At 40.4% G+C, this 26,508-nt stretch overlaps 2 protein-coding genes across 2 annotated transcripts in view; one reads left to right on the plus strand and one right to left on the minus strand.

Annotated features, from left to right (window-relative positions):
* Positions 1 to 1,823: 1,823 nt before the first annotated feature.
* LOC117417721 (glutamate dehydrogenase, mitochondrial) lies at positions 1,824 to 24,755 on the minus strand. The gene is made up of 13 exons (XM_034029954.3): positions 23,851 to 24,755; positions 17,760 to 17,840; positions 17,122 to 17,177; positions 15,840 to 15,903; positions 14,547 to 14,641; positions 11,634 to 11,813; positions 10,622 to 10,759; positions 10,069 to 10,206; positions 9,526 to 9,606; positions 7,974 to 8,097; positions 5,397 to 5,488; positions 3,938 to 4,000; positions 1,824 to 3,185 (listed from the first exon to the last, which is right to left on the minus strand). Exons 1-13 carry the CDS (start codon positions 24,251 to 24,253, stop codon positions 3,066 to 3,068), a joined length of 1,635 nt encoding a protein of 544 aa, XP_033885845.1. The 5' UTR covers positions 24,254 to 24,755; the 3' UTR covers positions 1,824 to 3,065.
* LOC117417705 (nuclear factor NF-kappa-B p100 subunit-like) overlaps positions 21,693 to 26,508 on the plus strand; it is a 34,524-nt gene continuing 29,708 nt past the window's right edge. The window contains exon 1 of the mRNA XM_058985157.1: positions 21,693 to 22,461. The gene's annotated coding sequence lies outside the window, so the exon portion shown is untranslated. The remainder of the gene's footprint in view (positions 22,462 to 26,508) is intronic.

The raw sequence follows: 26,508 nt of genomic DNA on the forward strand, positions 1-26,508 counted from the left end.
AGTTTAATAACTGTTCACAAACACTTTGCTGAGGGTTGCTCGTTGTTCTCAGCTGGACAGTAGGCAGCCCTGTCTGTGCAGCATAGAAACAATATTGTTTCTGTAGCTCTGGGAAGACAGGGAAAAAAAGGTGTCCCACACAGTCAGCCTCAGGTACAGGTGCAAGAGTAAGCGTGGTTTGGAGCAGGAAGCACCATTTTCTGTCTTCTCTTCTCCTTTACACAGTCAGCTGTCCACAACCAGCAACATGACCGCTGCACTAATATTTTCAACCAACCTGGGGAACTGATTTCTCTAAAGCTTTATAGCAAAACGACTAAATATTTTAACTGCTTGTTAAGAGGTCATGCACGTACACATTCCAATTTTATTTTATTTATGTTTTTTAAATCGAGCTCGTTTTTGCAATGCGGGTGTGTTTTTGGCATCTGTCTGGTGGATCCTGTTGAGCGAGTGACGGGAAGATGCCAGCGACTATCTGCTTGCTGCCTGAGAATTTTCCACGGAGGAGAGCAGCCTGGCCTGTCGATACCAGTTATACGAGCTGACGCAACTCTGTCTGAGAATTTAGAAAGTTTCACAAAACCTCTGTAAACTCAGATGCATCGGAAGAAATCCAAGATCAACTTATATGAACCCAACCAAAAGCCCTACAATTAAATACAATAAATGAATACATTCTTTAGCTGATAATGCTGATCCCTGTAAATAAACCCATGTTAAATAATTCCAGCCACGCACAAGGGTCTGGAAAGGTCAAAATTATTTCTTAAAAAGGTTCCATCTATTACATAGAACTAAGGATACAGGACTGACGGATGCCGAAAAAAACAATAGTACAGACACGCTACGCAGACCGATACAGACAGCAATTCTCCGACGTCCGTTTCTTTAGTTTATATTTCTTTTTTTCACGATACATTTCTGACTAACGTAAAAACTATTTTAATATAGTAGCTGTCTGCAGTGATGAGATTGAAAATTCTCTCCTCTCACTACTAATTAAACTTTTTTATTATTTATTTTTAAACCCAGTACCTTCACACACTCACTCCCTAATCGGTCTCCCAGTGGTTAAAACTTCCTTGCACATGATTAAAAGGCAGTAACGCAACAAGAAACCACAGGGAAATCCTCATCCTGTTTTGCATGGGAAAAAAAACAAAACAAAAAGAAAAACAAAGCAGCCAGATATAAAAACGTAATTATTACCAAATTGTTAAACTTAGTTTATGTGCCGAGATATTTCCAGTAACACCTGATCGATGTGTCAAATTGTTTTATAAATTAAGTCTTATATTCCAACATGCTGTAACCATTTTTCCCCCACCCAAAAGTGCATTGTATTCCATGTAATTACTTACAATCCAATAACACGTTCATTAGTTGTACATAACCCTTACAAAAGAATTACTAATCTAAAGGGATAGCTATTTTTTTTTCTTCAAGATACCGTGCAAGCAGCTTGAATTTAAATCCTTTTATTAAAGAGTTTAAACTTAAGGATTTTATACCTAGCACAAGGGTCTGCACCAAGCAGCAAGTCAGTGCGGGAACAATGTGCAGGGCAGAGCTGTACTCTATTCATGGTAGTTAAGGTTCAAATCTCCTAGCTTCTTTAAAAGGTTACTGCAGACCCTGTTCAGAAAGCTCACAAGTAAATTCACAAGTGTTTGATCCTTCAAACCAGACTTTAAAAAAGTTTGATATTCAAGAAATTATTCTGGACTTGTCTAGAAGCATCTCATGCAAACATACCTTTTATCCATGGATTAATACAAACCCAGTCAAAAAAATGCACACAAAAAACACACCACACATGGTTAACTTCTATAAATTGTATTTTTAGTTTGAGAAATGGCAGTACAAATTAACCAATCATCCATCTCAAGGCAGATCGGAGATGAAGGCTCACATGGCAGCTTAAAAAACAAACAAAACAAAACTCTGGTTCCCGAGTGAGTCCTTTATTACGTTTCTTTCTCTCTCTTTGTATGGAAAGCCAAAAAGAAAATGCAAAAGCGTTACTACTATGGAGAAGATTGAGAAGCCGTTCTGAAGTGGTTGGTGATTAAGACTTGGGGGGTGTGGGGGCACCACTGTATCAAATCAAGATCTTGAAATTGCATGATAACCTTAGGGAGACGGTGGTGGGTGGATTAATTTATGTAGATTTTGTTTTTTTGGAAAATTTCCATGCATTATTACAGGCAAAATGAATGTCGCATTACTTTTTGGACACTAGCCGTGAAACCAGAGACCAAACAAAAAACCACACACACACAACAAAAAACAAAATTGGCATTGTGTTAAAACCTTGCCATGAACTAACTTTTGGCAAAGAGATTGTATACTACCATACAATACGTCCAAATTCACCAGTGTTGATCTACAGTGGTGCAGTGCTCACAGCACCACTGGGTATTAATTCAATCTGCATCTCCTATTCGTATTGGGGTTCAACTGGGCTTATTGTTTAAGCTCCTGTCCTCCCCACTGTGCAAAAAGGCCGAAACATAAAACAAAACAAAAAAAAGAGCTCCTTTTTCAAGAAACACCAGCCATATAAGCTGCGTTATTCCCAACCTGCTTTGGTACAGCTAACCACTGTGTTAACAGTGGCGCAGCCCTTTTGGTACACATGTTTTGCCATGGATACCGACTAAGAACAGAATGATAAAAAAAGACAGAGAGGAGGAATAATACTTAAAAAGAAGTCAGAAACAGAACAGGTTAACAATAAAAATTAGAGTGTATCCATCTTTCTTAAACATGAGGTGGGGTACAGTTTGCAGTTTAGCTTGGGGCATGCTCAAAATGCTAGTTAACCATCACACAATTTATTTTTTTTTTAAATAAAAAATTATATATATATAATATTACACACACACTTCTAAGGAACTTTAAGAACACAAAGCAGGGATGGTTCTCTGGTTACATTTAGTGTAAATAAGTACAGATACACAATATGTAAACTTGATACGTTATGTTATAAAGGCTGCATTGGGTTGGTTTGGGGGTGGGGGTCCCAGGTCTGACGGAGAGGAGGGCAGATAAACAGGCATTTATGTGAAAGTCAGCCCAGCCTCGTTGTAGACTTTGAAGACTTTCTCGATGGCGTTGACATAAGCGGCAGTTCTCAGGTCCAATCCCAGGTTATACTTCATGGCAGTGCGCATGATTTGCTGGAAAAGAAAAAAAAATAATAATTTAAATACAATACAGCAGAGTTCTTAAACTGGGGGTCTGAAAGGTTAAGTGGTGGTGGTGGATTCTTTTTTTTTTTTTTTTATAGGATTTCTTTTTGCAAAATGTCCATGCACAGCATAGTACATAATTTCCAGTGTACTGTATTTGCAATAAATCTCGGTTGTTCTTATATTAACTCTTGTAATGAAGTTTTGACCAGTTCTTTAACAACACTGCTCCAAAACAGTGACTGTCAGTAAGCTGGAGTATGTGTGCATATCTCTCAAACATACCCTGGAGCATGGGCTGAGATTTTAAATTGTATTTCCACCCCCCGCCCGCCCGCCTGCCCCACCCTTCCCATGACATTAAATATTTTCTTTCCCTTTTTAAAAGGATAACTGCATGCTGGATGTTCCCTTGCAAACCTCAACAATTGGTTTTACACTTTCAAAATCAAAGGAAATCACCATGACCATCGAGATGGTATCAGTGCTAGGAAGGTGAACAAATGCAAAACAATTGGGTCAAATTCTTCCGCCCCTGTGAATCACCAGTAAATTCCGAGTTTTTTTGGATACAGAAGCACCCGTTGAACAAGTGTTTGCAGTGTGTGCTACTGAAAAAGTACGTGTTTATATAAATAAAACTACACAAACAAATGCAGCTTGGCAGTAGCGTTGTCCTGTGGTTGCATTTAAAAACACAGCCAACATAATGCAAACAAATAACTCCAATGATCACTTACCCTGGCTGACCGTTCCATGGTGTAGGCAAGGCCGGAGTGGACAATATCCTTCTCGGAAGCACCCTGGACACAGAAGAGATAAAACTCTGGATTATTCAGGTGCTGCATGCTTTAGCTGAATGGAGCTTTTGCTACCTTTGATATACTTTCCCTGTTTGTACTGTGTTTCTCATGCATCAGGATGAGAAAGACAAAAAAAAATGTGGTTGTTTTGGAAGGGGGGGGGGGGGGGGGGGGTTATAGAATGAGTTTAGATCCAAAACATGTATTTAATTATTTTTAAAAAGTTGTATTTCAAAAGGAAAAAAATAGTTTGTTTGTTTTACCAGTATACTTCATTGTACCAGCATCATGATTTAATCGTGATTCAACAGAAGACAGCATGTGAGAAAGTCTTGCTGTCGAGGCATGATCATCATTGATGAGAGAATTTGTAAAATTGAGAAGTACATAAAAAAGGGGGGATTTCACCTTTAAGTTAATAAGTGTTTAAAAATAAAACCCTGCACGTTTCTAGAACAAAGAAATCTGTGTACATTTGAACCCTCAGGCTGCCATCTTGCGGTACACGCCCCGAGTAAAGATGAGTCAAACAAAAACTATCCTGTGAAGTGCTTGCCAGTTCCAGCTGCCTAACCCGTTTCTACTGTAGCCAAAACATGCTCCCTGCGGTGCTTGCAATAATCCCCGTCGGTCTCACGCAATGCAAAACAAGCGCTCTACAAAACACACTGTGTGCAACGAGACACAGGCAGATCACAGCGCTCTACCTCAACACAAAAAACTTAAATATTTAAAAATGGGGGGGGATTATTTGTTTAACTGATCATGCTGGTTTGTTTCAGTTTGGAAAGCACAAGAAAATATAAGCAGACAGAGAAGTACTGTATCAGTACCAAGATAAATGGTAAATTAAATTCTCACAATAAGTAGTCATGTTTGTATAACTGTACTGGTAAACAGACTTGCAAATTCGAACCCTGGTAATCCCAACTGCCCTAATCTGAATCAAACTATATCAAAACAAATGCATGTGAAAAGCAGCTGTAAAAAGTGAAAAAAAGTTAGGCCTATCAAACACAGTACAAAATACTAGACAACGATTCAAGTATGCAATACATTACGATCTGAACTTGGTGCTCAAGTCAAACACATTTTAAAATCCTAGCTTGACAGCTGTTTATTTTGCACTGAGCACTTAAGCGCTTTATCCAGTGCGTCGTTTATCTGCTTATAAATATACAATTTCCGGAAAAGAGAATGAGCAAGTCTTTGACCCGACTTCATTCATTAATGTGCATGTCCACTGAGACTTTGTGACCCAGACAATGTTTAACAGAATATTCCATCATTATTTTATTATTATTATTATTTTTTTTTCAGTAATAAAATTAATCATACATGGGTAGTGTATGGCATCTTTATCTACATTGTATACGGAGTAACAGTAAATACTCACAGCTATCCTGGCCTGGAACTCTTCTGTGGGTACAACTGGAAGAGTCCCACCAACCTTCCCAAACTTCCTCTCCAGACTCTCCTGGACAGACACTGTATGAGGAAACAGAGGAAACATTATTCAGGGATATGTGGGTGCAACATACAAAGTCACAGGGCTATTCTAAGACCATTCACAAGAGCCGTTCAACAGCCGGGTACGTGTCACACCTGTGTGCCTGTCGGAACCATGTACTGTCTGCAACTCGCATAATACTGTACCTCCGCAGAACTGCTGACTTCCAACTATTAAAGCTCGGTTCAGGCTACACATGCTTTTGTTCTTTGGTGGACTCTCCCCATTCATTGGATTTGCATTCAAGTAATTTGTACGTACAATATTGCCGGTAGCTCAAGGCTTAAAATGTACTTTGGAAATCATACATGACATAATATAAAACGCTGTAAGCAAGGTCTTAATGAAAACTAAGCCTATGCTTCAACCCATCATTCTCATTGTTCAGTGTTGGACATTATACAGGAATCACTGTTCTGTACTGTGCAATTACTGACGACACTTTTTTTAGAAGTTAAAAATCCAAACAAATTTAAAAATTACTTGATTAAAAACATATATAGAACACTATAGACGAGAGAGAGAGAGAGAGAGAGAGAGAGAGAGAGAGAGAGAGAGAGCACAATCTGTACAGTTTCACCAAAGTCGTCAAGGAGAAACACTTTCAAAGGATTGAATGATCAATGTTTTAAAATCTGATCAAAATGGATTTGCTTTATGGATTGGTTGATGGACTGTGGTTTGCAGTGTTTAATACTGTTATGGATATTTCTAGATGGCTATATTTCATGCCTTGGAGGGAAGATATATAAAGGAAAGGACAAACAAGTCTTCAATTTTACATAAAGCTTTGCCTGCTATTGTTAAGATAGGGATTAACAAAATAACCGTGTTTGCTTATGTAAGATTGTGGCCAGGGAAAAAAAAGCAAATACCAAGGATATTCTCTTTGAAAATGTCAACAAAAACATAAGAGAATTAATGCAAGAGAGACTGGACTACGCTTAGTTTTCACCGACAGCTGTGGATGCAAGCAGTGTTCCTTGCCAGTCAACCTCTCCCCTCCAGGACATCAAGCGTTTAGTCTTATTAGATTTGTCAATAAAGAGAGACATGAAGGATGGAGGGAGGGCTGGGGATACACACACACACACACACACACACACACACACACACACACACACACACACACACACACACACACACACACACACACACACACACACACACACACACACACACACACACACACACACACACACACACACACACACACACACACACACACACACACACACACACGTTAAAGGCTCTACAGAGCCGGCACACAGTGCTGCCTAGATCAGATATTTATTACACTGCGGGTTGGTATGCCACACCCCACTGAGCCCAGCACAGAGAGAACAAGAGAGAGAATTTGCAGAAGATGAGTGCGCAGAGCGAAGTCCAACTTGTTTTTAAATCTCTTTTCCTGGCTTCCCCCTTCCTTCACATGTAGTTTCTGTGCTATTCAGACTACGTTAAATTAAGTTATAATCTGCTCTGCGTGTGTGCCAAGTTTTATTTGCCTTTATTATGCAGGCACATTAAATCCCAATTTACAATAGGACTGGAGGGGAATGGAGTTGGACACCCCTGCTTCAGGAGTCAGCATTAATGAATGACTCCAAGTACAACATATGGAAAATAAAGCATATTTAAACTTAAATTAACAGCTGTTTTCAGTTAATTCTTTCCATTTTATTTTAAATGTCGATTTATTTTTTAACATTCACTTAAATTGATATGAGCTAGAAACTAAACTGTTTCATACCAAGGGAATAACCTGGTTAAAACCATTCCAAATGAAAACACACATACACACACACACACACGACATGTTGCTACCATGCAGGATTCAGCAGTTTGTGCTTTAATGAAATGACAAGGTTTCAAATGACAGTGTAGTGCTCCATCTTGTGGCTCACAGCTACACAACTGAAGGCTTGGCTTAGCATGCAGATTTTTTGCACAATAGGAGGTTTACAAAAAAACAACTCCTCCTTGGCATTCTTTTAATTAATTTAAACTGAGCATGTGAACGATCGATCAATCACATACCTGGTGTTTTTACTGCATGTCCCGTATGATAAAGTCTACCCAAAAAGAACATGAAATAAGCAACTTCTGCATTATAAAACTGAGCTCTATATAACACCCGCACAATCACAGCTGCGTCAATAAATGCATTTGTCATTTCTAAAACGATTTAAGTTTAATAAATGTGCTGACCTTGTTGTATTTAGCATTTACAACACGGGTTGAAACTCACATAAGAGGAACAATTTAAAAATTTAACATCAAATGGATCCTGAGAATTTAAACACACTTAATTGATGGTAGTTCTGAAATCCAGGAATGGATCCAGCAGGGCTACTGAGAGATTCAAGCACACAACACATTGAGAAAGACTTCCAGTCAAAGGACGTCTGACCAGTTTCCTGCCTGCCTCCCGCAGCCCCCACCCCCTCCAGGGTGACTTACTGAGCAGGTGGTAGTTGGAGTCTCTCTCGTATTTGAAGGTCAAGCGGCCGTAGCTCACATGGTTCAGATTCTTCAGCCACTCGAAGTAAGACACGGTCACACCACCAGCGTTCAAGTACAGGTCCTGCAGGGGAACAAAAGACAATAACTTCACTGCAGACTAGAGGCATTTCAAAACAATTCAAAACAATTCAATTAAGCCGGTGCACTGTTGTAAAAAAAAAAAAAAAGGGTAAAATTCTCTCGTACACTTGCTCTTTGTTTTGCATTCTAAAAGGGTAAAATGTAAATATAGTACCTGGAATACAGTATGCAAATCAGGAAGCTACAGTAGCAGTTTTTCTGTCATACAATGTAGAGTTCTATGAAGGATATAGGCAAGAATAAACATATGTATTAATGTACATTGATCTGGAAATCTTCATTTAATGAGTACCATGTACTTGGATTGTACACTTTGTGTTTTGACTTCATGCAAACCCCAATAAAAATAAAAAATGACACTCCTTTTATATTCTCCAGACCTCACAATTCAGAACTTAGCCCTGGGTGGATGACGACCCACCATTACATTTTATTAATCCTCCCTTTCCCGCAAAACTACCATTTATTATTTACATTTACATTGCTTTTAAAAGGTTTTTTTTTTTTTTTTTTTTTGGCTAGGATGAATGAAATTACGACTTTCCTGGAGTGGCTAATATCATTGAACCCACTTTCAGAGCGCTTTTAATGTTTTTTATTTATTTATTTTTAATTGCCCCTTTGTCCACACACTGAAGCATTACATTACTTTTTAGTCATTGCTCCTCTCCAGTAAACCCACATTATCAATCTGCTGTTTCACTGACAGATCAAAATAAACACTGCCACTGCTATGGTTTTTTGTTTTGCATTAGCTAGTTCTCCTGAGAGCATCTGGATTACAGGAAACAAAGCACCACATATACTGGTCAAATATATTATTATTATTTGTTTATTTGGCAGACGCCTTTATCCAAGGAGACTTACAGAGACTAGTATATTTTATAGGACAGACTAGTATTTACATTTTTATTGCTTGGTTTCAGAGGGTGCGTGATTGTGTGTGTGCGCACTGATCAATGAACTGACTGCAGCACAGTCCGACTTGGCAGGTATTCAATCCCATGCTCTGCTGCATCCTAATCTATTCCATCAACACATTAACCTTCCCTGGCTCTCCGCAGCCCCTCCACCGATTCATTTCCTCAGCAGCCTTGAAAACCAGGAGGAGATGCATGATTCAGCAATTTTGGATTTAGCCCTCCACCTCCCCCAATACGGTTACTGAACACCCTCAATGTTTATTATTGTTGTACTGCTGTGGTAAATCAGAGACACACAGAATTGTGTCAGCGTGTGATATTTCTGAATAGATCGAAAGCAATAACAGATAGATTAATTCACAAAATTGATGGTTTCCTGCAGTTCTAGTGACACGTGAAGTGTTTCGTAAGCTGCATCTGGGCCCATCGCTCAAACCCTTTAGGCGGGCGAGTCTTCCGATTGACACGGCCCTGTGAGCTCTTACCGGAATAACCATGATGTTCCTCTCCAAGAAGATCTTGTCTGCTTCAGGGGTTGTGGGGCCATTAGCACCTTCAGCGACAATCTGAATACAAAGAGGTGGCCAGGGTTACACACAGAGGACGGATCACAAAAATGAGAAGTTCATGCATTTCAGCAGCAGGGTATTTTAGGGGTGCAAGCAAACTGTGTAAAGAAAACAAATGTACATTGCCAAAAGGTTTGTGTGTGCGTGCATGTGCATCAGTCAGTGTATGGCGGGACAGTTTGAATGGCGGTGTGTTCATAGGACAGGGAGAATAACTCTCTGTGTGCCGGTGTGTTCCTGTGCTAGAACGGTATAGCAGCATAGAGGGCACAGTTCTGTGTGAGTCTTTATCAATGTCTTTGATAACTTTGGAAATTAACTGGCAGAAACATATTACACAGTGAAAAGCAGTTATTTAATATTGCCAATGTGTGGCAGCACAGTTGCAAAAAATCAGTGTGGGTAGCAGGTATAAAGAGAGTGGGGGTAGGTTAGCTATGTTCTCGCCCTCCGCCTCACCTTGGCCTTGATCTTGTGTGCGTTGGCCTTGGTGAGCTGCTTCTCGCTGGCTGCAGGGATCAGGATATTGCAGTCCGCCTCCAGGATGCTTCCCTCGTAGGGGGTGGAGTTGGGGAACCCCACAATTGTGCCATGTTGCTGGAAGGGACAAGAGAAACATTACCAAAAACTATTGCGCTTTTATCTATTTATTTTATCAAGGGGTATCTATGCAATGTATAACAAACAACATGAAGTTTATTTTTCTTTATTTATTCGTTATACAACAGCAGATGGCCTGCAAAGTGTGCTTTGGTTTTAAAAGGACTGCACATGCAGTACCAGAGACCCTCCTAGATGGCGACCTTGCCCCAGTTTTGTCTTGGTGGCTGTTCACACAGTGATGTATTTCAGAAACAAGAAAGGTGATGATGATGATGATGATGATGATGATGTTCTCACTGTTTGAAGATGAATCATTACAACCTTAGTTGAAAAAGTTTTACTCCAAGATGCCCCACCTTGGCGAGGAAAGGTTCTGTATTCCTGCCTGGGAGAAGCTTGTAGTCCTTACCAGCTTGTAATCCTCCAGCTCTTTGGGGTCGATCCCATTGGGGTTCCAGATGGAGCCGTCCACCTCCCCTATACCCACACACTTGGCTCCATAGCGATGCAGGTAGCGCATGGAGTGCATACCCACGTTACCGAACCCCTGCCAGAGAAAGACACAACTTGATTACTAAAAAATAAATTCTTAGACAAACATTTTGAGTCATTAGCCATGACAAAAACTGGAAATTAAAATTGGCAGAAAGAGCTAGAAGACAATAGGTAAAATAAATTAAAGAGGTGTTAACTAATGAATTGTTCTTCCTACCTCTTATTATTAAAAAAATTGTGCCGAGGTCTTTTGATTCTTCATTTGTTTTTGGTGCATCTAAAAATCTTGATCTGGACTCAAAGGGCAGCAGTGATAATGCTGCTAGTTCCAAGAAGAGGTAAAGAAATGAAACTTGCAAAAACTTTACTACTAAGGGGTTGGTTGCAAACACACAACACAAACACCCTACCTGCAAACAGACACATAATTAAAAAAAAAAGTAAGTCTTTAAATTAACTTTAAAAACACTCAAAGAAGCTGAGAGATGGAAAGATTTACAAAACAAACACTTGCGCAACTAAGTAAATCCCTCCCTGCGTAAGAATTCTGAAGAGACTTTGGATAATCCCTGCACAACAGCAACAGACTCTCCAAGCATTACATTAATTTGCTCTGCATGGGGATTTCAGATAAAGCCGGCACTGGCTGCATGCAGTATTTAAATAAAGCCTGACGTCTTCTTGAAAATGAAGCCGACAGAAAATCCTTATTTTAGTTTACTGTTAATATTGCTCTGAACTATAATCCCACACAAAGTATACAGTGTATTGAAATCATTCCCTTCCACACTAGCCTATACCCAATGTCCCCAAAGCTAGGTATCATGCAAAGTACATCACAACCTCCTCCTGAGCCTGTATCTAAAGCCAGCCCCAGCCCCAGCCCCAGCCCCCCCCCCCCCCCCCCCTCGCTCCCAGTATAGTACCTGAATGACAAAGGTCTTGTCCCCAAACCCTGGGCTCAAGCCCAGCATGCTCATGTAGGAAGCCTCATTGATGAAGTTCTCGATGCCGTGGAATAGGCCGCGGCCCGTGGCAGAGATCCTCCCGTGGATCCCTCCCTGGCTGATGGGTTTCCCAGTCACACAGGCATGGGCATTGATATCCTGCAGAGAACACACAGCGGGGGAATGGTTACCATGGGCATTGATATCCTACAGAGAACACACAGCGGGGGAATGGTTACCATGGGCATTGATATCCTACAGAGAACACACAGCAGGGGAATGGTTACACTGTTACACCGTCACGGCTGCTGATTATTATGAAACTCGTCAGGGGAGGTCAGTGGTGTTAGATTTGCTATTTTAGTTGAAACACTTGAAGAAACAGATATTTAAAGCTTTTCCGAGCCTCTGTGAAGAGCAGCTGACATGCAAGCAGATGCTTCTTTAATTGTTCTTGCAGCTCTGCAATGAGGGGTGGTTTATCATACAAATAATGGGGGGGGGGAACCGTTTTAAAAGGATGTTAAGATAACCTCAAAGTTAGACACTAACCCTGTCCTGGGTTTAAAAACGCTCCTCTAGGTTTATTACTTTAATGACCAGGCATGATCAATCAGGTATCTGTTTAAACAATCCTCAACTTATTCAATAAACACCCCCCCCCTCAGCCCACTAGATAGCTCATGAACATTTCCAAACAGGTCACCAATTAAAAGTTTGATGGCCAAAAGGTTGGTTACTTTAACATCATAACTTAAACAATAGTGCTAAATGTAGAATTACCAATACAAGAATGACACACTGTGGTGGAAATGTTTGTGACTGAATTTATTAAAGAACATTAAAGAGTTTGTTCTGGCTTGTGTATTTAGAGTGTGTTACTAAGGGTTATGGCAAGTGAGCTGCTATGTAAAGACATCGTTCTGTTACCCTTGTGATATGGTTTGTCGTTTCCATGGTATTTTTACCTGTACGGAAATTCAGAGGCTTTGACTCAGAGGGGCAATGTTCACACGGAACAAACCCACTGCTACTCCCAGGAGTTACAAGATGCTTTTTGTAAATTGTTGTAATTTTTGGATAGGAATTTCTCTTTGGTAAATACAGCAAACAGAGAGGCTCCTAGGTAGGTAACTGCCTGAGTCTGGCGAGTTCAGGTTTTCAAACTCATACTGGTCCCGAGTTTCATAACTACCGTCGATATAGTATTGAGATGATCAGGAGACAGCAGCTAGAGCAATCAGGCCAAACTTAAAATAAGTTGCTGTTCCCCTATAGCTGCAAGAACCTTTAATACAGAGGCGTGCTTGGTGTACTTTGTTCAGAAAAACAAAAATCTGCCCTGAACTTTTTGATTTCAAAAGCAGCCTTTTCTTAAACGCAGATGACACACAATGTTGATATTGTTTGCCTTTTAAAAACCTAAAAAAGGACAACCCCCCCCCCCAAAAAAAACCACCCCACCATGTTGCCATTTAGAAGACATTGCGAGTTAGAGATCAGTTTTGTTTTCTTGGTTAACTATGGGAACTGGGCTCCAGAAATCAATTTCAGCACAATCCTGATGGAACTTCCTCTGTTGCTGTGGTAACAGGGTTTCCTGTGCGGGCCAGTGCAGCTGAAATCACTTTAAGAGTGCATTTCGTTTGGTATGGAAGGGCACAAGCAAAACTTTTACGCAAGACAAACTTCTCCGTTAAAAAAAAAAAAAAGTGGGGAAGATGATAAACCTCAATCTTGGCATGGTAGTTGAATCTTTTTCCTCTCCAGAGGCAAAATATTCTTGTTACAGAGAAAAAAAACAAAAAAACACCGACCACACAAGTTTATCCAGAACTATAAAACCCTGAATTGGTGTGGTAGAATATGCAGAAATAGAAACTGGACTAGAAACTTCCTTTAGTATTACTAGAGTGGTGAGGTTAACAGCAGGCTCAGATATACTACACACATTTTTATTCCTACATTAGAATGAAAATGAAAAGCTATTGGCATGCTACAAATAAACAACTCATAGTTGAGGCCATACCCTAGAAAGGAATGTGGAATGGTGAGGCATGCAAGGTTTTGTTCGGAGTCCACCACAGGGTGAAAGGCACACAAACTTCCATTGGATGCTTCTGGAGGGATACTTAATGTTGTGTGCACGACTATAAACCATTCTTAATAGCCAACACCAACGAAGATTTGATCAGGTTCTTCACTAGTAAAATACTCTCATCCCCATATGCCCCCAATGGGATTTTAAAGAACTCTAATGAAGCAGCACAGACAACACACTGCAACTCAGAGCTGATCCTTCAAGCGCTCAGGTGGGTGGATGAAAGAGATAGAGGCTTCATACATTATCCCCCACAGATGGTAGGCTTAAGTAAGCCGCATTTTTTTTGGTGGAAAACTGGCATACCAAACCAGGGATGAAGGAAGGGCCCCTGCGTCATCACCGATTAAGAATATTTGGGTTGCAAAATACAGACTAAACCATCTTCACTCCAGTTAACCTCAGCTGAGAACCACAATGCTGTGTGTGCTTTTTGCATGTATAGATAGAACAACCTTATTTAAAAAAAAAAAAAAAAAAGCCCCAATACAAAGCCCAAGCTTTAAATGTTAGGAAATTAGCCACAGCAACATTTGGTGCAGATGGGAGCAGTAAAAATTAAAACATTGCGAGCAGCTGCTGGTTTTAGAACACTGCAACAGACATGGAATTCAAACAATGAAGACTTCCCACAATCCCTCACCTGTGTGACAATGACCTCCACCACCTGCTTGGATTGGGAGACAGCGTGTAATACGGAATCATTTCAGCATAATGCTCAGCGCTTGCAACGCTGCAGGTAATCATTACAGACCTCATGGCTGAGTTTAATAAGCATGGCAGTTACTCACATTGTGGCCCAAGGTGTTGGCGTAGGTGTCTGCGATCCAGGACATCTCCCTTTCTCCGGTGCTCATGTCAGGGGCAGGGACATCAATGCCAGGTCCTGCCAGGGAGGGAAGGAAACCACGATTCAGACAACTCCTACTACAGTGCCCCTCTTCCCACTATCAGGGATGGAAATAAAACTCCCATTGCATAGTAGTTTGAGCCGTCCCAGGTTTTACAGAGGGCTTAAACCAAACACATCTGAAATTGTTTCCTTCATGCTGTAGTTTATGTAGCTTATAAAATGAAAACATGGAACTCAATTTCTAAAAGCAATGACAGTCCTTTTTTCTTGCCTGTATCAGTGATGCGCACCACCACACTAGAATGCTGTTTCCATCTACCACTTGCACAAAAAAAATATATATTATACATATAAAAAAAAAAAACAATCAGTCCAGTTAGTTCTCATCTAAATGATTACAATTGGGATTGTCTGCCACAGTGAAAATTATTTAATTTTCATTTTAAATCCACACACCCGTCCAGATTTTGGAGGCCTAAAGTCACACAATTATTAAAAGCAAAATAGATTGCACACAAACGCAGCAATACTTCCAACAGAATCATCATACACTCTTTGTCAGGTCAAATTACTGAGGGGGAAAAAAAAAAAAAAAAAAAAAATAGGGCTCCTAGAAAGCGATCAGTGTCACAGGACTTTTATATATAGACCAGGAGGAGGAGGAGGAGGAGGAGGAGGGAGCGAGGGAGGGAGGGAGGGAGGAAATATAGGAACCCAGCTCTGAGAACAGGAGGTTATTTCTGATATCCATAACCATGTGCGCTTGGCAGGCTGAACTGTGACATGGTTTGGCCTCCCTGCTTTATTTATAGCCCGGGTGAATTCCATGGGTCCCAACTACAGATTACATCAATATCATTCTCTCTTTGAACTCTCAGAGAAAACAAGGTGGGACCCCTTTCTGTAGTCTGGTTACATCACTTTGTAAATCACGTAAAAGACAAATCAATTGGTTTGAGTTTGTCAAAATTCCTGTGTATTTAAGCAATTTAGGACCTGGTTGGAAGAATGTCTTGAAATGGAACAGACTGAAGTAGAGGGGACCAAGTTTGGGATGGACCTTCCTCAGCTGCAGGGAGTCTTATGTTGTACAAGGTATAGCAACATTTGAGAATTCAAAACCAAAAGCACCATATACAAGTGTAATACAGGTCAGTATGGTTAGAGCATGGATTAAAAAGAGAAATAAAAAAAAACTAATATACACAACTCAATGGAAAACTTAACTTACCAATAAAGCCCTTCTTTGCCAGCTCAAGTGTGAATCTTCTTGTGATTTTTTCCAATTCAGTGTCCTATGCAAGATAAAAAGGACAATCTGTTCATTTTAGTGCTCTTGTGCAGTACACTTTCTTTATAAGCTTTAACTTATAAAACTTTGACATCACTGATCCACCCCCCTTGCATTGTGATGGGAATCTTTTGGTTCTTCACTTAACAATACAAATCAGGATAAGCAAGCAATTCAACAGATAAACTGCTGCATATTAATCCTGCTAGACCATTTGAGTGAGTTTGACCTAAAGCACAGGAAGACATTAGTAACCAGGAGGCAACAGCAATATTTGAACTACAGTTGATATATTTACAGTTGCTGCTGAATATCCGGAATAAATTTTAAAAAACACAAGTAAACAACCAAAAGATCAACACAAGAAAATAAATATATTAGAACTCTGACTGTGTGAAATACGCTTAATACAACGGCAGTGGAAACTGGGTTACTGGATTTGTGGCCAATCCTTCTAGGAAATGGACAATGTGACGCAGATTGTTTTTTATTTGGAAATAAACCAGTCCAGTACCAGAAGGGGCAGCAGGCAAACCCTACAGTACACACCCTAGCCCCTGCATCCAAACATAGCAGACTCTCTTTACAGCCTTTCTGCTAGAATCCCAGTCCTTCAACTCAGATGCCAAGCTAATTGCGCATCTACAGGAAACACCAGTTCTCAGTAAGGACAGGCTGGCTGGATATGGGAAGAGACAGCCCAGAACTGGAATTACGGCAGGTACATATCTCAGCATATTGTGGAAGGAGTAGGACGAACAGAAAAACGTGGTGCACAGTGAGAACCAGGATTTATAATCTACACTAGCTTATGGAGCAGGAGAGCTAGCCAGTGTTAACAAATGGCCGCTCTGTATTTTGTATTTTTTTTTTTGGTGAGGGTGGGTTGACCCACTTAGAAACATGGCACAGAATGCCTTTTCAAGATTGACTTTCTACCAACTTTCAAGTTGTTTTGTAAAAATGTACTCAAGTAAATCGTGCCAACAAATACCAAATTACTTCATAAATAACTGGTAAAGTGTTCTTTAGTATTGAATGCCATTCAAGCTACAGTATTAAACACATTAATGTGTTTCTGATCTACAACACACAGTTTGCTCCAATTCCTTTCTAAAAAGAATAAAACCGTTGTTAAAGTTCTTAATTTGACGTTTTTGACTTTTGAGCAAGAACACCACATTTAGCTGATTAAGTCTGGAATGCATCGGAGAGGACCTACAGAGTAATTTCTTGTGTTGATTTTCACTCCTGCCTTGGCTCCTCCAAATGGTACATCTGAAACACAAACATGAATTAGCTGGATTCCTATACAGTAGGGTATCCTGATCTAGGCCAGGGAAGACAGCAGCCAGGAGGCATCGACACGTTCTGCCTGTATGTGGGCGACGAGGCATGAAAATCAACTTTTACAGGCAGTGGGCACTCATTTCTTCCAGAGCCTGGGTCTGCCTGCTGGAATACTTCTCACTTTCATTTGTTTTGAACATAAAGATCTTTTGGACAGAAGACTACTTGAGGAAACTTTGGTCTAATTTTATAAGCAAGTTTTGTTACAAGTATAAATACTCACCAGGAATGCAAGTTCTGAGCAACGTCTAAACGAAAAACACATTCAGACTTTAACATATTATAAATTTTACCATTCAAAAGCCACTATGAGAAGCCCCCCCATTGGAGTGCTGTTACTTATTTGTACAAAATTGATGTCACGGAAAAGACTTTGAATAAGTAAATTACCTTACACAGCACTCATGCTAATGTATAAACACTACAGCCGACCTCTATATTTGACAATATTTAAACATTTAAGGCTTCACAACATTTAGATGCCAAACTGTTAACATCGCTAATACTCACCAACAACAGCACACTTGTAGGTCATCAGGGAAGCCAGGGCTTTCACCTCATCCACGCACACATCCGCGCTGTAACGGATACCTGCAACATAAAGCAAAAGAGATTCCGACTGAGAATTATCTTTGTTTTTATTTTGATTGGGCTGCAATTGTTTCTTACTGGACTGTATCATTACCTACTGTTGGCATCTTTTTTCTTTCTCAATCTGTATTTTACAAAATCTGAAAACAAGCGAGTCGTTTCCGTGCTCCTGTTTGATTACGCAACATCAAATGCTTGGTGCACAACTACGAAACTACTGGAACCATTTAAACACCAGAGCAAATGTTCAGGCACTGCTTGTATACAAAACAAGAGTAACAGTGAAAAATGAAGTTCGATTGGTGCTCCAACACATTACACCCTAAAAGGAGGAGTGACTTCAGCTGCTAAGTAATGGGCATCTTAAATCAAAACCAAGTTAAAACTAGATGATACTGTTTTAGACAGTCTTTCCCCCCTCCCCCTTCCAGGTTCTCTCCTCTGGAGTAGAAACAGCCCAGCAGCACATTCCCAGGGCCAGACACACAGGTAACCGTGGAAACTTGGGCTGCCCGCTGACCTCACTCTGGAGGGATCCTCACAAACATCATTCAAACACAGACTCTCTCACTGTGCATTTTTAGCTAGCATGTACTGCTCCAAGCAGCGTCGCTGGAACTAATCCAGAGAAGAGAACACGTTTGGGTAGTTCAGTTAAGCACATCCCACAGTTTAATACGGTCATGCTCCATACAGACGAGTATCTGGGGTACACTACAGTAATGCATGTAGTCAAGGTACTGTGCAGAGTAGTACTGAAGGCCAGGTGAAAGCCTTGAAGCAACAGTTCAGGAGAGAAATATCCGATAGGTTTTAAAGATATTAAAAAGCAGATAGAATATTAATATCAAGTTTCATGACAATTGCACAACCGAGTCTCCATATATACATATACTTATGCCAAAATGTGTGATGTACGTGCAGACGATTGTCTTCAATAGGTACATATCCTTGTCGCTGCAGATTTTATTCCCAGTGGGGGAAAAGAAGATTAATCTTTTTGTTAGATGGATTATAAGCTGCACTCCCATGTTCTACCTACGTCATCATCGATCCTGCATCACAGGGATCGTTCCGTGCAGTAACCGGTCCCTCTGAATGCAGATGAAATCACAGCGGATGATCAAACTAAATTTATACCACATTACAAACATCGAGGGGAAAAAAAACAAAAACAAAAAACAAACCCAACATGACTTTTTAAACAAAAGGATAGAAACGCTGTACAGTAGAACGTGTGGGTAAAGTACAATAGGGTGGGATATGACACGGCTCAAGGCAAGTTAAATACAGTATTTAAATTGTTGTGGTGGGATCAAATATCTACATTCTATGTCGCTAGAAAGACTCAAGATAATGGGAAGCACGTGTGGAAAGGGATAAGGTGGCCATTTTCTGTGTCTAAGATCAGTGAACAGTCTACTGTATGTACTGTAGTAGATGTACTGCATGCCTCGCTATGTGCCCGTGGCAGCTTCTGAATTTCCTAACCCATTTTATATTCACCTCTGCTCGTGAGTTTTATAAAGAAGTGAATCCTAATGTGTTTGCCTCAAGACAAAACAAAAAGCTCACTGTCTCTTCAAGTTACAATTTCACCCACCATGAGACAACAACAAAATGTCTAAAGAAGGAAGCAGGGGATGTGCCACTTGGAGTGTTTTTATCAAATTGGAGATTTCAGAGCAGGGAAACTCAACCACACACAAGTATTCAGACCTCTAACAAAGGTCGGTATCGCTGCACAGAACAACAGAACTGGGATCAACATGCATGCAGCATGATCTATTAAAGAAATGCTAGCCAAAGTTTTGAAATGCATTTTCTTATCTCATGTTAGCACTAGCATTGTTATCACTGGTCTGTTGAGGATCTTCTTGTTCCTTACTTCTATTTTATACTACTGAAGACATTTCAAAAGTCAATACTGGTGCCTAATCCTTCAGGTGTTGCAGTTTAAACAATGGTTTAGCTGCAATCAACAGCAACAGTAACCAGGATGCAGCGAATTGTCTATAACTTTGTATTTTAAATATGTGCATATTATAGAACAAAAGAACTCAGTGGATCCAAGGCAGCAAATTCAACAGTACATTAGAGAGCAGTATTAGGGTAAATCATTGAGCCTGCAAATGTAGTACTGTACACATTTTGTATCCTGAATTTATTTTCTTTCATATGCTGCAGCCCCAGAATAGCTGTGCAGTTTTCATTTAGTTGTTTAAAATGGACACACAGCCCTGCCAAAACAAAAACTGGAAAGAGTTCCTGGTCTGAAACCAGCACGCTGCTAAACCTCAAGCACGGCAACTCAATCTACTGGCTGCCTGTTAAAATGTTGTATTGTAGAGGTGGTTTGCATAAAGAATACACGTAAAGGTTTGAAAGTATTTATTACATAGTTAAAAACACCTTTGTTTAAAAGGATTAAGTGCCGCCCTTTGTGCTACTCCTGCTGTCTGGAGAAACACACAGGACTTGAACACTCAAGCAATTCAACTATTTTTACTATCAAGAATCAAAATGCTTAAAACTAAAAATAGAAAAATTGATGAGAGCAAAGCCCACAGAACTAAATCTACAGCACTCCCTTGATACAAGGCAGTAGTCAGGATTCAAAACTACTACGATGGTACTATGTTCCACTTTGAAAATGCATGTACTGGCAAAATGTCAGCTTTATATTACACAGTGTCCTTTTAACATTGTGTTTGCGTCTGTGTGCGTGGGTGGGTGGGAACCCTGTCATTACTGTGACATGCAAGAACGGCTGGGTGCCTTTGGCTCAGGTATCAAAACTCACAGCTGACCCCACCTCTTTGCGTTACATGTTTTACGTCAGTTAGACCAACAAGCCAGCGGCTGGTCAGAACACAAGAGTATATGACGATTAAAACATGATTTATATTTATTATACATATAGCTTTAGTTTTGTGTTGCCACAGTACAGGGTTTTTTAATTTTTATTTTTTTAAAATATATAAACCAAAAGGTAAAAAAAGTATTATCAATGTTAAGGCAGACGCGAAATGCAGTACTGTCTTAATTCAGAAGGTTTCGGTGACACTCAATTTGAAGCTTGGAGACAGTTTTGGTTAGAATTCCCCCAGGTGCAATGAATACAGCAATTATAGCACAAGGATCCCAGAATTAGGAATCAATCTGGAGCAGATCCGCTTTTGATTTTCTGAACAGTTAAGATTTGAATCCCCTTCCTTTGGCTGCAGGAACGTAGACAGATCGATCAGTGCCAGTACATTACAGCCAACTGTTTGCAGCACTTGAGTGATGGTTTAATGGCAAAAAAATAAATAAAAGTGTTCTGCTCAGTAAGAGAGCCTGTGAATTGTAAACCTTCATGGTCAGTCAGCCGTGCAAAGCAGTAGCTACTGTATTTGTGACAAGTGTTATATCAGTAACACAAGGCGAAGTTCAAATCTCATGAGACAAATCCTACAGGATCAGCTACAACTCAGCCATTACACTAATGATTTTACCATTATCAAACTTGTGTAGTAGGGCATAAATATTGGTTTGTCTCATATCATTAGTTACTACCCATATCTTACTACTGTAATAAATGAATAAAAATAGGAAATGTAAACTCAAAACAATGAGCTAGTTATCTGCTCTGTTTTTGTTTGATTTATTTTTATCCGCTCTGTGTTGTCTTATTTACGCATCCGCTCCCGTATCTCTACCTGTCTGTCTGCTACTTCCTCCTGGATGCACTCGCATCACCTCAAACTCAACCTCTCTAAATCTGACCTCCTTTTCTTTCCCTCCTCCTCCTCTGATCTCTCTATCGCCATTCCTCCTCAGCTAAGAACCTCAGAGTCACCCTGGACCCCTGCCTCTCTTATTCCCAGCACATCGCCACTCTGGCACGCACTTGGCATTTCTTCCTGTGCAACATACGAAGAATCCGACCCTTCCTCACCAGCTACGCCACCCAGCTCCTGGTCCAGGCCCTGGTACTCGCCTGCTTAGACTACTGCAACTCTCTCCTGACTGGCCTCCCTGTGTCCGCCACCTGTCCGCTCCAGCTCATCCAGAACTCCGCTGCTCGCCTGGTGTTCTATGCCTCGCTTCTCCCACGCAACTCCACTGTTCCGCTCACTCCACTGGCTGCCGATCACCGCTCGCATCCAGTTCAAGACTCTTGTACTCGCCTACAGAAGCCCTGACCAGACTGCACCCAGCTACCTCCAGACCCTCATATGGAGACATATTCAGAGATTCTAAGGAGCACAAAGATTGCTCAAATTTGATGAAAGAGCCACATTTGAAAATTTGCGGTGTGAATTAACAAGTCTAGCGTCGCACTGGGACAAGCTGAAGACATCAGCACTATAAGAATATACAGTCAGGGTGGCAAGAGAAACACCTGTGGAAGACCAGAAGTGTACGAAATGTGATGACATGGAAATGGAGCTGGTGAATAAGCAACGCTCGGCATGCAACAACTGCACTATTTGCTGCTAACAAATTCTACTGCGATACAATATTTTAACTGATGCCTATAATGTGATTGGCCTGGTAACTATCTTTCACGCAAGTTGCCTGTGAGAAACTTTTCCACCTTGAAGTAAACTCCTGCGAAGTCTGCTCATTCCGTAAGGTAAGATACAAGTATTTTCTTATTTGTGTGGCATGTTGCTTATAGGGGTGTATGCACAGTATGTGGCCTGGAGGTGTATATGTAAGGAGAACAATTGTATTTAGTTTACTAATCTAAATAATGAAGCAGACGTTAAAGTATATTACTTTGTTTCAGTAATGCCTTCATATTAATAAAATAACTAAAACAATATGTATATAAATAAAGACAGGCACGTTCCTCTGGTGTGTATACTTCATGTTTTAACTATATACATATTTTGTATTAAACATTATACGCCTATGCTTTAAAAAAAAAAAAAAAAACACACACACACACACACACACAACACGTTTTGACATAAACCTAGCACAGAAAAATAATTTGGCATAGAGCCCTAAGCCTGAACGTGGACCGCCGTGCGTTAACAAATCCGTGGGGGAAGCTGTAACAAATTATAACATGCTTGTGGCCATTTCTTCACTAAAGTTACTGCTAATACATGGATTTCAATTGACCTGTGTGGAAATCAGTGTCTATTTAATGTATAATAGCAGCATGGTTCAGATTACAGGTCAGTTCAGACTACCAGCATATTGATTGAAGAGAGCATACATATTTTAAATAAGGATCCACTACAACGCCCAAATAATTCTTGTTGGTATTACAAACGGCTTAAAAAAATTAATTAATTAAAAACAGGGGGTATTAAACCTGTACCTTGTTGTTTCTCTACTTTCTGTATATCCATTTAGAGTAATGTAACCAGAGTGACAAGAGAGGGAGCTTAAATGACACAATGTGTAAAGAAACGTATTACCACATGTACAAATTAAAACAGCACCCACACTGTAGCAGAGATAAACACGACACTAAAGTATATATAAAACATTTTAAAATAAAGTTCCTTATTTGCCTGCTTTCTGGTTGAGTATGAACTCGAGGTTACAATTCATTAGAGGTCACCGGTGTAATGAGTCAGAAAAGGTCAACTAACAAACTACATGCATTTTACATTAATTAAAAACAAAACAAAAACATTATTACTTTGAAGTACTTTTTAGTGCTTGTACGGTTTTTTGTTTATTTCTTTAGTGCACAACAGGGCGCTTCTGTACTCGCTAGTCTGCGTTTGTACATACTCACTCCTAAAGGGGCATTCAGAACAGAAAATAGGAGGCACTTTTTTTTTACACAGAGAACTGTGAGGGTCTGGAACCAACTCCCCAGTAATTTTGTTGAAGCTGACACCCTGGAATCCTTCAAGAAGCTGCTTGATGAGATTCTGGGATCAATAAGCTACTAGCAACCAAACGAGCAAGATGGGCTGAATGGCCTCCTCTCGTTTGTAAACTTTCTTATGTTCTTCGATTCAAACCGACACCCCCAATACAGACTCAGTTCCCTTACCTCCTTTGCACGGGGTCCTGTGCTGGCTGTGCTGGGCTCGGTAGCCCTCGATCACCTCCCACTCCCCGTTGTCGCGCTTGAGAGGGAATGACACGCTCAGTATGTGGTTGCAGGGCTTTATAATCTTGAGGATTCCCCGGACCCGGTGGCGCTTCTGCTGCACCGTTTCTTTATTTTTGAGGTCCTCCACGAGCTTGTCCTCGACAATGCTGGCGCCGCGGTCGAAAAACCCTTCCACCATCTTGAAGAAGTTGGGGTCGTCTTCCTTCTGGCCCCCGACTGCCTCGCTGTAGTGGCGCACCCGCAGCAGGGACGCGGAGGCCGGCAGTGCGGAGTCAGCGCAACCCGAGGCCAAAGCGGAACCGGCTCCGCGAGAGACAAACTCGCCCAGATATCTGTACATGGTTATTATTGTTATTGAAAGAATGGAGACGAGGTAAGCTGTCTTCGCTGCTGTTAAAGCTTTAAAATTATTATTTTTTAAAGGGGTGGAGGGTTATATAAATATACATATATTTTAAGTGCTATTGAGGTTGTTTAAAAAGAAAATAAAAAAAGAAATGACGCACAAGACATCAGCTCCTCTCCTCTGTCTGTCACCGATGACAGCCCAAATTCCATCCCCCTCGATTTAAAAAGGAGACCTGCGGCTCGCGCCCAAACCCCGATTGACACGCGGAGCGGGACAGCTGGTTCGGGAACGCGCTTTCTACTATCGTAATTATTACATCACAGTGTGTAGACCAAATATGAAAAGCATTATCAAAGATTGTGCACCGGTTTGAGCATGGTTGCAACACTAGCCCTGCAGTCCTCACTCACTATTAAGTTGTTTAAGGGATCTGTGCAGCAGAAATGTGAGCCACCAGATCTCAGGCGGTCTAAAAGGTTTCCAGTTATTAATGAGCTCCAGACACAATGGTGAGAATACTGTGTCGCCTCAGTGTTCAGAATAGTATTTAACATTACAACATGTGATAGATATAAAGATGACATTAAAAATGGATGCACAGTAGGAAAGATGACTTTATGCGCCTTCATATGATTTGATAAGCATGTAAAAAAATAAACTCCCATCTTATAGACCCTTGTCCTTTACTATGCTATCCCCGCTGACCGTGGTTTTTACAATGCTTCAGCATGCGTTCACTGTGCTGTACCACACTGCTATGCTTTTTTTTGCCAAATATATTTATATACAGTATCTTTTTCTATTTTATGCGATTCACACACACATGCATTCCCCCCCCAAGGCTGCGCGCGCGTGTGTGCTCTCCCTTGTGCTCGCGATGGAGTGGAGGGGGCGTGTACACAACATTCGCACCAATCAGAACACAGTTCTGTGTCGTTATCCGTTAGTGCTTCAGCTTTATTTGGATGATTGCCTTATCTTTGTTTCAATGTCCCGTTCCTCCCCAGTTTCTCTGAGATATGAATGTACCAGCTTTTTTTTTTTTTTTTTTTTTTAACGTATTCTCATTTTGTTAATCATTAATGAACATTTCTGTACTGTGGGTGTTGTCGAGTGATTGAAAACGAGCCATTTTGTGTTTCAATTTAAAGTGATGGTCTCTAGAAGTCGAATGGGTCAAAGTTGCAGTATTATGCCTTTTTTAATGACTCAGGATGAAAATATAGCCTTCATCCATGTATTATATATTATATATATATATATATATATATATATATATATATATATATATATATATATATATATATATATATATATATATGTATATATATATGTATATAATATATAATACATGGATGAAGGCTATAAAATCTTAATAGGAGCTCACAAAGTCAATCCTATAGCCAATACTGTAAGCACAGCACGGACTGAGGGTAGGAGACACCTTTTCACAAAGAGAGTGGTGAGGTTGTGGAGTCACTGAGATCCTTTAAGACCACAACTTGACAAGGCTTTGAGATCAATCAGCTATTAGAAATCGGGCGAGCACTGACGGGCAGAATGGCCTCCTCTCGTTCGTACATTTTTATATCAGGATTGTTTTTGAGATTCTGCTCTACAATACACTGTCTGGTGTCCTCCTGTCCAGCTCACTCCCTGTTCCCCTAATCCTAACCCTAACCCTGTTCCCCTGCTCGTACCAAGGCTTGAAAATGACTTGACCTGCATCCAGTCCTGGGTTTCACAACTCCACTTGTTTAGGTACATTATTGAAATGACTAAGTGGGTACCCGGTCAGTCTGGCTGAAACTGGCTCATACTGCTCAGCAATGGGAGCCTTTTTCCCCTCTCCGAATCATTCTGTCAGGCCAGTGTTCTTAAGAACAACAGATGTTGAGGGCTAAGTCTGCAGTTGGTTTGAATTATACTGTACAGATATATTTTCAAGATGTTCAAAGTGCAACATAATTGTACGCCAAACTCTTCTTTGTTTTGACTAAAGTTGTTTGTGCCTCGTTCTTGTAATACAACCTTGAAACACCTCTGTTTTGACGCTGCCTTAACAACTTCATCTGTGGCTGTCGGAAACGATAGAATATATACAAGACCCTTTCTTTATTTGCCTAGAAAATTCCAGGTTTTTCAAAAAGCTATGTTGGTGTTTACTTTTTTTTCATCCAAAATTCAGTGCAATTCAAGCATGTCAAAACACTGATTTAGTGATCCTGGTTTTAAAGAGAATCAAG

This window comes from Acipenser ruthenus, chromosome 13 (assembly GCF_902713425.1).
Source record: "Acipenser ruthenus chromosome 13, fAciRut3.2 maternal haplotype, whole genome shotgun sequence".
NCBI lineage: Eukaryota > Metazoa > Chordata > Actinopteri > Acipenseriformes > Acipenseridae > Acipenser > Acipenser ruthenus.